Below are 14,365 nucleotides of genomic sequence, written 5' to 3'. Positions count from 1 at the left end.
AAATTTTTTATTTATTTATTTATTTGGCTGCGCCGGGTGTTAGTTGCAGCACGAGGGATCTTTGTTGTGGCATGTGGGATCTTTAGTTGCAACACACGGGATCTTTTAGTTATGGCATGTGGGATATAGTTCTCTGACCAGACCTGGGCCCCTTGCATTAGGAGTGCAGAGTCTTAACTGCTGGACCACCAGGGAAGTCCCTCTTTTTTTATCCTTTTATTTCCAATCTGTTTTTATCTTTGACTGAAAGGTATGCCTATTGGAGATAGCATATAGTTAGCTAGCCATTTTTTAAAAATATAATCTGACATTCTGCCGTATGGATTGTTTAATCCACTCACTTTTAATGTTATTATGATATAGTTGGATTTACATCTCCTGTTTGTACTTTTTATTTTCTGTCTCATATCTTTTTGTCCCTCACTGTTTTTTGCATTAAGTGAATATTTTGTAATGTAGCATTTTAGCTTCTTTAATAATTTTTTCAGTATATACTTTTGTTATTTTATGGAATCACATATTACTTTTATTTTTTATTTATTTATTTTTGGCTGCATTGGGTCTTTGTTGCTGAGCGCGGGCTTTCTCTAGTTGTGGCGAGTGGGGGCTACTCTTTGTTGCGGTGCACAGGCTTCTCATTGTGGTGGCTTCTCTTGTTGCGGAGCACCGCTCTAGGCGCGCGGGCTTCAGTAGTGGTGGCTTATGGGCTCTAGAGCACAGGCTCAGTAGTTGTAGCGCGTGGGCTTAGTTGCTCCACGGCATGTGGGATCTTCCCGGACCAGGGATTGAACCCTTGTCCCCTGCATTGGCAGATGGATTCTTAACCACTGCGCCACCAGGGAAGTCCCACCTTTATTTTTTTTTAATATTTGTTTGTTTAATTTTGGCTGTGCCGGGTCTTAGTTGTGGCATGCAGGATCTTTAGTTGTGGCATGTGGACTTCTTAGCTATGGCATGCATGTGGGATCTAGTTCCCCAATCAGGGATTGAACCCCCGCCCCCTGCATTGGGAGCACGTTGGAGTCTTACCCACTGGACCACCAGGGAAGTCCCAGAAATTACTTTTAAAAAAATCATATTTGTTTCTACCTTTAAAGGTCTTAAGCATTTAAAATCTGATTTGTTATATTTGTGATTTTTAACCAAGTTAAAAGACTGTCACTGGTGTGGGGGGGGGGTAGTAGAGAGCTGAACAATGTAGGGCCCAGTGAGATTATTTGTTGTGTTTTTTGAGTACCAGTAATCCTGGTGTATGTGCGTGGATGTGTGCGCCTGTGTATGTGTAACTGACTTAATCCAGTAGAGACAGGTTGATACTAGGAATACAGGGAAAGGGAGTAGGATTTTATCTCTCTCTCTCTCTCTTTTTTTTTTTGTTTTTTGGCTGTGCTGCGCGGCTTGCAGGATCTTAGTTCCCTGACCAGGCATTGAACCCGGGCCCATAGCAGTCAAAGCACTTAGTCGTAACCACTGGACCACCAGGGAATTCCTGGGAGCAAGATTTTAAATGTAGAGATTTGATACTGTAAGTACAGACTGCATTTACAAGGCTGTGTCTTATAGATTTGGTGACAGGAGGATGATGGATAGTACTATTTTTTTCTCTCTGAAATATAAGCAGCTGAGTAGGGGGAACATGTGTATGGGTTAGGGTGGCAGGGGACCAGGGAGGAGAGAAGAATGGAAAAATTAAATTACTTTAATATAAATAAAATTTCAACAAAATGAAGTAGAATTGTCAGGCATTGTTGATATGTGCAATGTGTGAACTCATTTTGTTGGCCTGTGTGTTTTTTCCCCAGAAAACTTTGGCTACTCCTGTGCAGAGAGGTTCTTAAAGAGTTCAGCCGTAGCTGGAATTTGTTAGGTAAATGCCATGGCCCTCACAGGTGAGGGGAGATAAGAGGGCGGGGTGCCAATTTGGGGACAAAAGAGTTTATTTTTCCAAGAAAAATTTAAATGATAGACCATGGAAATCCTGTCTCTGGTTATCTCCATTAAAATATATCTTCAGAAGGTCTAAGAATACATTGTATCCAAAAGTAGAGGCTGCAGTCAGGAAAAAGGTCTTTTTTGTTTTGTTCTGTTTTTGTTTTTGGCTGCAGCAAGTGGCATGTGGGATCTTCGTTCCCCGACCAGGGATGAAACCAGCGCCCCCTGCAGTGGAAGTGCGGAGTCTTAACCACTGGACTGCCACGGAGGTCCCTTAACTCTCTCCTTTTAATTTAGGTAGTTCAAGGTTGGTTTTCCAGGCTTCAGTTTTTTTCTATGCCAGCAAAGGAGAGAGAGGGGGTAAAAACCCAACAACCCCAAATTATTTGTAAGGAGCATTTCTCTTCCTACCCATAGGCTCTGTGTTAGTCTGCAGGTCTGCCCTAACAAAATAACCACAGCTTGGGTAGCTTAAACAATAAATTTCTGCAGGTCTAGAGTCTGGAAGTCTGAGATCAATGTGTTTGGTTTCTCCTGAGGTCTCTCTCATTGGCTTGCACACAGCTACCTTCTCTGTGTCTCCTCAGATGGTCTTTCCTGTGTGTGTATACACCTGGGTGTCTCTCTTATAAGGACACTAATCCTGTTGGGTTAAGGCCCCACCCTTATGACCTCATTTAACCTTAATTGCCTCACTCAAGGCCCTATCTCCAAATATAGTGAACTGGACTTAAACATATAAATTTTGAGGGAACAGAATTCAGTCTGTAACAGCCTCCCATCCCCAAGCTCACATAAGAAATAGGGCAAATTATTGGGAATTTATCATTAACTCTTTTGTAGTACTGCTACTTGGTAGTACTGCTTTTTACTTTGTATTATACTTCTCCCTGATCAGTTGTCTTATTAAGGAGCTTTCCTGGGAGAAAGCATGTGAAGAATATACAGATCTTTCTCCTTGGGACCTGTTTTTAAACCATAATGTGCATGCTGTCATGCTGGACAAGGGTGATCTGGCTCCCCGACAAATTAAACTCTCAAGAGAGGGAGGTTTCTTTACTACCTTAATCAAATGACAGGTCAGGACAAACATAGAGTTCACCAATGACTTTGACTTTCACATAAGTGAGAAGAAGCAAGCAGAGAAATAGAAAGCAAAAATGTATGTAAAAATGCAGAATGAAAGTTAAAACCACTTGAGCACGAAGTGCTTGTAACGAACCAAATCCATGCATCCATAATAGAAAAGTCCATTTGGTCCAAGACACTAGTCTCCTCAACGAGGCACTCAAGCAGGTCTGGATTACTGCTGGGTCACACGTGATGAGGTGAAGACTGTCCATTTGGGCAAAGCCTCTGGTGGCCAGTGCCTTGGTGAATGGATCCTCGACAAGAGATGAAGTTACAGCAACACTTGTCTCAAATGCAAACAGTCCCAGCTCACCTAAGTTTATAGTCCCAGGAGCACGTTATCTCCAAGATCAGATGTTCAGTTTGGGAGGGGGAGAGTTTCTAATGCCACCTGTGTCACCTTAGGTCACCTTGGCAGGAGATCCCCAAAATGTCTGCCTCTTCCTTCCAGCATGCACAGATCAATCTTGGCTCAGGTACAGCAATGACAAAAAATGAAACCTCTGAAGTCATGGAGTCAGTTTCTAGTCACGGCTTTATTTCATGCTTGACACCAGGCCTCAAAAGGTTCCCTTCTACTGTATTATTTATGAGCAAATACATAAATAAACATATATATCAAGAAATTAAACACATGGTAACATGTGCCTTCTTCAATCTAGTTTGAGTACACTATGGCCCATCATGTAATAGATCTAAAAGATCTACAGATTGTTTTGGATTTTCTACATAGCGTCTGTTAATAGCTTTATATTTTCCTTCACAATTTTTATACTTTCTAGGATCTCCAGTGCAACAATGAATAGAAGTGGGTGATAGTGGCATCTTTATTTAAGTTATCTATTATTATTAATAATAATATTACTGTTGTTGATCTGAATTTTTGAAATTACCATTTATCAAAATTAAGGAAACTTCTATTCTTGGTTTTATACAATTGTTCTTTTAATGAATTTTAATTGAATTTTATCAAAAGTTCTTGCATCTGTTGAAATGATCATATGATTTTTAAAATAATTATAATGTAATTACTTTGATTAATTTTCAGTGACAAACTTTGTATTCCTGAAATAAACTCAGTTTGATCATGATGTTATCCTTTTCATGTATCACCCCATTTGGTTTGCTAACATTTTGCTCAGGACTTTTGTGTTTGTTTCTGAGAGATTGGCTTCTTAATTGTCTCTTTTCAGCTTTGGTATGATAGGCTCAGTAAATAAGCTATGAAGTGTTTCCTCTTTTATCCTTTTAAAGAGGTTATATTGGATTATCTCTTCCATAATTGGTAGAACACTCCAGTACAGCCACACGGCCCTGCTGTTTTCTTTGTGAAGATATTTAATTATAGATGTTAGGATATGTTTTTTCAAGGAATTTCTCTATTCCACCTAAATTTTAAATGTTTGGAAATACTCAAGATAAATACATTACCATTTTAATGTCTGTAAGATCTCTAGTGATAGCCTCTTTTCCCAATACAGTGGATTTTTTTTTATGATGATCAGTGTTGTCAGAGGCTTATTGATTTTTATTTGTTACCAACTTGTGACTTATTGAATCTCTCTTCTCATTTTGTTTATTTCACTCTGTCTTTTCCTTGGATTAACTTGTTATTTTTAACTTTGTATGATGAATACAGAGATTGTTTCCCAGTCTTCTTTTAAATAAGTCTATTTAATGTTATAAGTTATTCTCAAGTCATATGTTAACATGGGGTTGGGAGCCCATTATGGACTGAACTGTGTGTCTTGTCCCCCACCCCCCCACCAAATGCATATGTTGAAGCTCTGACCTCCAGTGTGACTATTTTTAGAGATGGGGCCTTTAGGGAGATAATTAAGGTAAATGAGGTCATAAGATTGGGGTCTGATTCAGTAGGTCTGGTATCCTACTGGATAATTAGAGGAAGAGACACCAGAGCTCACTGCATTCTTTATTTCTTAATTATTTGGCAGTTCCCTAGGTCCTTTTTCTACAATTTCTAGATTAATTCCACTGTGAATTAATCTGAATTATTGTAATCCTTCAAAAATGAGATTTGCTTATGGCCTAGCCATATGGTCAGTACCGGTAAAAATTCCATGTGCATTGGAAAGAATGTGTGTTCTGCAGTTGTTTGGTATACTATTAATACGTTTAAGTCAACTTTGTTTGCCCTATCAGTTGTTACAGATTTGTCCATTTTTAGATATGTCCCTGTACTGTTGGTGAGAGTATAAATTATTTCAGTCTTTTTGGAAGGCAGTTTGTCACTGCTTATGGAAATAATTTTAGTGTCTTTTGACATATTGATTTCACTTGTAGGAATTTGCAGAAACAGCACAAATATAAAAGCATAAATACAAGAATTCTTAGTATAGGATAGTTTATAAGTGCAAAAACTTAAGAAAACCAAATGTCCATCAATAGAGAAATGGTTAAATGGTGATATACACAGAAAGTGGAATGTTATGCACAGTGAGATAGATATGTGTGTAGTTGAAATGATAAGATATCCTAGGTATAGTAATGAAAATGAGGCTAACTGTAGACAGCATGTTTGGTAGGACTCCATTTGTCTTAAAAGATGAGGTTTTATCTATGTATTGGTGTTTTTTTATATATAGAAATTTTCTGAAAGAAAGGTAACAGTAGATACCGCTAGGGAGTTAGACATTGGAGATGGCCAGTAGTAAGGGCTTCTTAGTATATGCTTGATTTTTAAAAAATTTTATTTTTTACAGTGATCATGGGTTACTTAGAATAAAGAGCTAGTTAAAATAAATAAATGCAGAAAGTAATTGTCTCAAGTGTAACAAACAAAATACTAACTATACTGGGTAGAATGAATTTCTGTTGAACACGCCAGAAAATTTTATTGACATTTGCCATATTTATTATTACATCTTCCTTTGCTGTTCCTCTTATCCAAATCAAAGATGAAGCTTTCTCTAGTCTGAGGTTTCAGGAATTTTGCTAGACATAGTCAGCATTGGTGATAAGGTAAACTAAGAAAATTATCTTAGAAATTCTGACCTGGCAAAACAGCTTTTTAATAAAAGATCTTTATTTCCTACAGATTCCTGACATTCAAAACAGCTGGCTTTTAATACACTGCTACTGCATCAAATCGACGATGAACTGGAATGCAAAATCAGAGAGTGTCACCTTACCACCACAGTATCCTAAAAAACAGGCATCTTTTTTGGAGCAAGCTTTAGTAAACACACTTACCACAGCATCTCAAAGTTCTTTAAACCATCCTGGAAGTAACCAAGAACCATGCCTATTTCTCAGTAATTTAAATCCAGTTTCACAGCCGCTGCTCAACATCAGAAATTATAAAACTCCTCAACAAATCCCTGTTTCTGATATGCATAGTGGGACCATTGTGACCTCACAAACTTCAGTAGAAAGAATAACATATGCAAATGTTAAAGGACCCAAACAACCAAATCACGATTTGCAAATGTCTTCAGGAGTTACACAGGATGTATGGTTGAACTCACCAATGAGGAATTCTATGCTTTCTCATACAGGGGCAACTGTATCTCATCAGACTGGTTTTGGAACGAATATGTCCAATGTACGTGCACTACAGAATCAATTTCTAACATCAGATACCTATTCTATGCAACTACAAATGATCCCTTCTAATTCCGGAAGAGTTCCTATAACTTATCAAGGAAACCCGAGACTTAACCTACCTTTATCAGAGCAACAGGTTGATTGGGCACAGCAGTGTGCATCCAGTGGATTGACTTACCCAGATTACAGACCACTTCCAAAGCAATATAGTTATTCATCACGAAGCTTTTTGCAGGATCCTACTCTTCAGAAACAAACCCCTATGTCATCTGTATCATTACAAGTTAAAAATAGTCAATCTCCAAATCCTGCCCTGACTTTACAGTCAAAGCAGATTGCAACTGTACCGTCGTATCAATATGTAGTTACTCAAACTGACAAAAGACCTCCTCCTCCTCCTTATGACTGTAGGTATGCAAGTCAGCCTCTGCAAAGTACTCAGCATGTTGTTAAACACACTTCTATGGAAGTTCCTCAGAGTCAAGAAATGCACTTATCTGAAATGAGAAAAGACTTTTGTAGAGGCTTTCAGCAGCAGTGGCAAAACCTTAATGAAAATTTCAACACAGTGGGAAATTCCTGTAACCTGAGAGTAAATACCAATGTCAATCAGCCTTTTAATGAACCTGTTAGATCTTCTGTGGATGGTGTTCAGGCTCTTGCTCAAAATAATCAAGAGAAAAGAGTGGATTCTCGAAATCTAACTTCAAATCAAGTACTGGACACAAGTGCCACAAAAGAAAAGTTAGTGAGGGATATTAAAACATTAGTAGAAATAAAAAAGAAGTTTTCGGACCTTGCAAGGAAAATTAAAATTAATAAAAATCTTTTGATGGCAGCAGGTTGTATTAAAACAACTAATACCTCTTATAGTGAATCAGCTCAAAATTGTGGGTTGTCTCTGAAACAAACTGCCAAAATCCAGTCTGGACCACAGGTAACCCTAGGCCCTCCAGATGCTGTGGAGGATAAACCACCAACGGTAATGGAATCTGCAGAAGAAACAAATAGAACACACAATACATTGAATTCCAACCTTCAGGACGGAAATTTTAACCAAGTCAGTTCTGTTTTACTAAATTCTGGCTGTTCGCAAGTTGTGAGTTCTTTAAAGACATCAACTGTTGAGATTACCCAGGCAATATTAAATAACACCCAATTTTCATCAGGAAATTTAGTCAACGTTGCACAAAATGTGCCAACAAATTCTGAAGCAACTTCTCTTCCTCAGTCTACATCCTTTGAGGAATATGTTTCAAAATATCCAAATAAAAATAGGCTAATTCTCAGTTTACTTGCATCTGGAAATAAAACTCAGAAAAAATTATTAAAAGATACTAATGAACGTATTCATGATTCTAAACTGCATAGTTTTGAAATGAATCCAAATATCCAGAACACTGGTAACCAAGTGAATTTGAAACCCATGGAAACTCCAGGTACTCCAAGTACTTGTAATATAAATGCCAAGATTTCAAACAACTCTTCTTACTTTGAGCATAAATCCTTCAATGGAATGTCTTCTAAAAGTGACTCTCACTTTTCCATGGAATTGCTGGCAACATGTCTTTCTTTGTGGAAAAAGCAACCTTCAGAACCTACAGAAGAAAAACAGTGTAATGAGTCAAAAACAAACACAACAGCAGTTGGAATTTCAAAGCCTGTGGACATCTGTGAGAAGAGTCCATTTTCAGCTGTGGGAAATTCTCAGAATAAAATTGTAAATAGCTCACAAGAAACAGTTTTATCAATGGCAGCACAGAATTATGAGTCTTCAGGAGCAACTACTACAAAGGGGATTGCTGTAGTATCACCCTTAATTCTCTCAGATGTCAAAACATTGTCTGTCAAAGGTATAACACCCGAAGCTTTACCTGAAACAATGTATCCAGTTATTAAAGAAGGCAGTGTTTGTAGCTTACAAAACAAATCGATGGAAAATACTGCTGCTTTGAACGTTAATGAACCAGTGACAAGTACCACAAACACCAAGATTTTCCCACTAATTCAGAAGGATAAGCAAAGTGAATCAACTAATACTAATTCAGAAGTCACACCTAATACCAATCAAGGAAAGCATAACAAATCAGAACCAGATATCCAGTATCCTGTGAGTAATCAGCAAACCACATATATATCAAAGGACAGTGATATTGTGGGCAGAGATGTATTACAGATTGGCAGTATTTGTTCCCTTGTTGAAGGTGATACCGCTTATAATTCCCAAATAGCAAAGATATTCAACTTGCCCTCTTTGCAAAAGGTTGAGCCACAGAAACCTCTACCCAATCACCAAGTAATGAATAATAGACAAAATGAACAATTTGACAATATCACTGGAAATAAAGACTTTGACTTTCAAAAAGAGAATTTTGTACAGTGCACAGATGTTTCACATGAAATAACTGATCAGTTAGAGTCACTGCAACCTCCAGAACCATCGACTTTGAAGTACATTGGAGCAACGAGTGGAATTCTTGAGGAAAGCAGTTTGGAGCATATCACTAAAAATGAAAGCATGGCTAATGATATGTGTTCACCAGCTGCTATTCAGCACGATAGTTACCCTCAGGAAGCGGCCCAGGATCCTACAACAAATGAGAATCTCAAAGATAAGACATCGATCTTATACCTACATGATCAGCTGTCAGAACTTTTAAAAGAGTTTCCCTATGGTATTGAACCTGTGAACATGCATGAAGGTTTTGTGGTCCAACAAATGGCACACCGAATCTCAAAAGCTCAAACTTGTGATAAAACCAGTTGTGACTCCAAAGACTTAACAGACCAGATACAAATTACAATATTAAATTCAGAGCAAATGAAAGAATTATTTCCTGAACAGGATGATCAACCCAATGATGTAGACAAACTGACAGAGCCTCAGAAAGAAAAGCCTGTCACAAAAGAAGGGAACCAGTGTGACCCACAAGCACATACAGTTGAAGAAACCTGTGATTCTGTAATACTGGATTCAGAAAAAGATGATGTCCGTTGCTGTGCATTGGGGTGGCTGTCTATGGTTTATGAAGGAGTACCTCAATGCCAGTGTAATTCCACTAAGAACTCAACTTCAAAGGAAGAAAAAGGGAAAGATCCACATTCTCCTTTGGAGACCAACGGTTATAAACAAGGAGAGAGAACCTCTGACAGAGATGTTCCTATTGCATTTAACAGTCTTCCAAATAATCAGCTGAAGATTCCTCTGACTTGTCCAGTTGAGAAAAAACCTTTTCCTGAAACAGAGCAAGGCAGGAATATAAAAGATAAATCCAAATCAGAACATAACAGCTCATTAAGGACAGAACAAGAATTATCTGGTCACTTTTTATCTAAAGGTGATAAAAAACCAGATTCTTTGCAGAGTCACAAAAGAAAAAGAAAACTGCAATTTCATGAGATAACTTTTCACTCCACTAACAAAATTGCAAAATTTTCTCAAGAGAGCCTGCAGAGGAAGCTCATGGCACAAAACTTACGACCGCTAAAACCAAAGATGGGTTTTTTGACAAGTAAAAATAAAGATTTGCATGTGAAGAATGGTTCTTTGGTACAGTCAGTATCACCGGAAAAAAGAAAATTGAAAGCAAGTGGCTCTAAACAAAAAGTTTTGGAAAAGAAGTTAGATGAAGGGAGCATACTTGATTCAGAGATAAAGAGGAAGAAGTATGATAAACAAGAGCAGAATAAGAATGTGGGAGGTGGTGCATTTAAATTCTGTAACCTTTTCTCAACCACAGGTGAAAGAGCCAGAATTAAAGAAAAGACAGTGTCAAATGTTAAGTCCTCAGGCTCTATGGATAGCTCATCTAAAATTAATAGAGTTCTATCACCAAAGGAGTATTTATCAAGGCAGAAGCATAAAGAAGCATTAAAGAAAAACTATCTGAAAAATGTACCATGTGATTCTCAGTATATGAGGTCCAATAAACTTTCTACACGAGTGGGAAGTTGTGGGAGATCAAATGAGAGACACAATGGCAGTGTACAGACCTCTAAGGAATCATTAAATATTGGTACAAGCCATGGTAAAAACCTCAAAGCCCATCATTCCAAAGAGCCTAAAACATACATTTCAAGGAATATTAAAGGAACAGTTGGTGGAAAGCAACCTGATAAAATGTGGATTGATAAAACCAAATTAGACAAAAATTTAAGTAATGTAAATAATGATGTTGAATTCAGCCAAATGGCTTCCCAAGCAAAGGATCAAAGGAAACTGTATCTGAACAGAGTTGCATTTAAATGCACTGAACGTGAGCGCATTTGTCTCACAAAATTAGACAATTCACCCAGGAAGCTTAATAAAGAAAAGAGACCAGAAAATAAACCTAAGACCCTTTTACCTGTGAAAGATACCACAGAGAAACTAAGCATGCTGGAGTTTAAATTATGTCCAGATGGACTATTTAAGAATACAAACCCTGTTGAAGACCAGAAGGATCTGCCATCTACTCCTAGGAAGGAGCAAGCTCCTGTGCAAGGTCCAGTATGATTTTTTTGATGGTGTCTGCAACATTGTAATACTGTAGTTAAGCAAGTGACAGAGCATCTCTCCTGACTTCCCTGTAGCTAGGAGAGACTTAAATGCATTTTGCCTTTACTTAGTATTTAGTTTTCTCAGTAAGTTGATGGTTCATTGGGCAATATTTGTTTCAAGTTTGTGTCCCACTTATTTTAAATTATACTACATTCACATTAAAGACAAGAGGTATATAAAATTGTAAGGTTTGCCAAATACAAAGATTTCCTTTTGTGCCAAGAAGTGAAAAACATTCTTTGTGCTAAGTCAGAAAAGCATCAAGTGTACATTATTTCAGGTCTTGCCTTTGTTCATTCTCTTCTGGGGCTTGCAGTTTCAAAGCCCTGTGAATTTGAAACTTTGGTCTAAATGTTAGGAGATATGTAATGTTAATGAAATCTTTTTGTACATACGGAAGTGGTTTGACTTACTGTCATCTTTGAAGCAGTTGGTGATTGTGTTATCACTAAAGTTAAAGTGGTACCTTCTAGTCTACTCATGAAATACGCAATGAGAGGATCTTGGAAGCAATGTGGTCCATTGTTGAGTTACCAAACCCGAATGGAAATCATGACTATTGGTTAGCCGAAGGGTAGAATTCTCAATGTAGTGCAAGATGGAAGGAGAAAATAGAGGACTCATTATTTGTGGTAGAAGGAAACATTTATGGGTTGTGGATAGTATATGTAAAACATTGTGTTGAGAAACCCAGATTGGAAAACTAAAGGATTTGAATGGAAATCGTAGTTTCTCCTGTACTGTGTTCAGACAGTATCTGTTTGGGTGCATAAAATTACAATGTAAATAAGGTACTTTTTCTTGGAAGGTGGTAGGGATATATGAGTATATAGAGTATAAAATTCATTTTGTAAAGTACTGGTGATTACACTTGGTTCTTAAAACTAGATCCTTAGAATCTGAGGGCCTGGTTGGAAGTGGGTGCAGCAGCAGTGTGAGGTACATTCTGTCTCATGTGCCCTTAAGTATCTTGAGATGTGTTGGTGTTCAGCCCAAGTGGGAGAAACATAATTACATAATGAAGGTAAACTTTTAAATTGTGAGATTCAGGCACGTCATATGGGAGAAAGCATTTTTCCAGGCCCTTTTTAGTTATGTGTGAATATATCTGATGCCTTCTAAAATCTAATTTAGGCTTACATGGTTTTCCTTCATTATAGTACTAAAAGAGATAAATAGCAATATCTAGAGATCTGAAAATGAATATTTAAATAGTTTCAGGAATAAAAAGTACAAAAGAAGACTGGTTAAAATGTGTGACTGAGGAGAAAAGGATGCCGGAAGCCAACCAAGAAATAGGTAAAGCCGTCTGTTTAAGTTTTTATTTTACTTACCTGGCACTCTGTCATATATAAGCTGGATTACAGTTATGAAACTATTGTGAAGTTTGGTTTTTATCCATATTCTTTTAAAAAATAGTTCAGTGTCTGTATGAGTGGTAGGAAGACATTCTCCTATTTTTTCTGTCATGCTGTGGACAGAGAAGTAGTGATCTATTTCCTTTTAACAAGAGAATTCTCATCACAGTGACTTAAGACAAGGGGTTGGCATACTTCTTCTGTGTAGATAGGTTTTGCAAATCATAATGTCTCTCCTAAATACTCTAACATTGCAGTGAGAAGTGGCTGTAGAATAATGAGCTATAGCATGGGCTATGTTCCAATTAAACTTTACCAAAACTTGCTAGAGGCTGGGCTTGGCCCACAGGCATACCCTGTTAGCCAACCCCTAGATTAGATTATTTGCAAGTTAGTTAATTAAATTCTCAAAACCAGGGAGACAAAGATGTTCCCATTTATCAATGAGAGGTTAGATCATTTGGCTAAAGTTACATAGCCAGTAACTCAATAGGGACTTGAACCACTTCCCTGTCTTCAAAGTTTATTAAGTGTGGAATTTGAGTTATTTTGATGACGAAAGACTGATGCTCCTAGTTTTTTGTTTTGTTTTGGTTTTGGGTTTTTTTTTGTTGTTGTTGTTGGGAAGGGTTTTGGGCTGAGGGCCAACCAGAAAACCAGAATTTTTAGTATCTGATTTTTAATTAGTGGAATGAATGTATTTTGTGTTTTAGGGTTTTGCATTGAGAACTGGAACCTAGGGTTCAGGAATTTTATTTTAGTTTTGGTTAATTAAATACACAAAGAAGAGTTCATAAGAGTCTTGAAAATTGGGAGAAGCAGAATTTTGCCAGGAGCAACAATAAAGAGAAGCAAGAGAAGAAGTGTGACAAAGGTTGAGAAGAGTTTATAAAGAATATATGTAAGCAGGCATGTAGAAATGGAGTCTTATACATTGAAGATACATAAAGGGAAAAAGAAACCTGAATGAAAGAATCGAAGGAAGAAGAAATGTACACTCTTAATTAGAACAGGAAGACAACTGAAAGAGGGGGAAATGAATTAGAGAGTAGAAAACACACCCCTACAGTTGGAACACAGGAAGTGAAATATGAGAAAGATGGAAATGGGTGTGGAGATTGCAGCAAGAAAGTACCTTGGAAAAAGGGAGGGCCATAAGTTTTGCCTCAGAGAGAGTTGAGAGGCATAACTGGAATCTGAATCTGAAAATACTCAGAAGACAGATATATGCACAGGTTGACCAGAGGCTCAGGGAGCAGCATGAGCTAAATGACAGACATGAAGATACCTGCAGACAGGATGAGCAATAAACACTGAAGGTGGAACATCAGTACTCAGGATCACTATGAAAATGACACAAAGCAGGGCCCAGGCACAATGAGAGATGCAGCAGGGTGAGAGAAAAGCTAAGAAACAAGTCCAGAGCTCTGTCAAAAGTCTTACGAGACTCAGGGAAATCATGAAAGACAGAACATACCAAGAGGAAGAGGCTGGAGAACTGGAACTCCCAGAGAGCTATAAAAAACACACTTTAGATAAGCGACACCTAAATTTGGTGGCAAAGGTTGGAGCGTAGATGGAGCAAGCCGTGAAACTCAGGGTGAGGTAGAAGAAGAGGAGGTGACAGAATCCAGCGGAAAGCAGCTTAGAGCTGCTGCTCAGGTATCAGCATTCATAACAGAAAGCTGATGTGCACGGAGAGGAATTTGAAACAGATAAAGAATTAAGAGTAACCATCCTCTGTTACCAAAAAAATAAAGAAAGAAGAGGACAGAGTGCTTGACCCACCCAGGCAGAAAAAGGTAAAAGAAAACTTATTCAGAAAGGAGTGGCTAGA

At 37.8% G+C, this 14,365-nt stretch overlaps 1 protein-coding gene across 7 annotated transcripts in view; it reads left to right on the top strand.

Moving 5' to 3' along the window:
- Window positions 1-14,365, top strand: part of RESF1 (retroelement silencing factor 1) — a 74,386-nt gene that overhangs the window by 15,754 nt on the left and 44,267 nt on the right. For 2 of the 7 annotated variants that reach the window (XM_061204934.1, XM_061204933.1), the window contains exons 1-4: window positions 1,430-1,525; window positions 1,803-1,867; window positions 2,106-2,239; window positions 6,122-11,114. In XM_061204934.1, the coding sequence (XP_061060917.1) occupies window positions 6,179-11,114 (4,936 nt within the window). In that variant the 5' untranslated portion in view covers window positions 1,430-1,525; window positions 1,803-1,867; window positions 2,106-2,239; window positions 6,122-6,178. Of the gene's footprint in view, window positions 1-1,429; window positions 1,526-1,802; window positions 1,890-2,105; window positions 2,240-6,121; window positions 11,115-12,385; window positions 14,331-14,365 lie in introns of those variants that run through there. The other 5 variants (XM_061204930.1, XM_061204932.1, XR_009702504.1 and 2 more) reach the window with 4 other exon arrangements.

Source organism: Eubalaena glacialis, chromosome 11, assembly GCF_028564815.1.
Source record: "Eubalaena glacialis isolate mEubGla1 chromosome 11, mEubGla1.1.hap2.+ XY, whole genome shotgun sequence".
NCBI lineage: Eukaryota > Metazoa > Chordata > Mammalia > Artiodactyla > Balaenidae > Eubalaena > Eubalaena glacialis.
The sequence above is the reverse complement of the archived record's forward strand: the minus strand, read 5'-3'. Positions and strand labels throughout refer to the sequence as shown.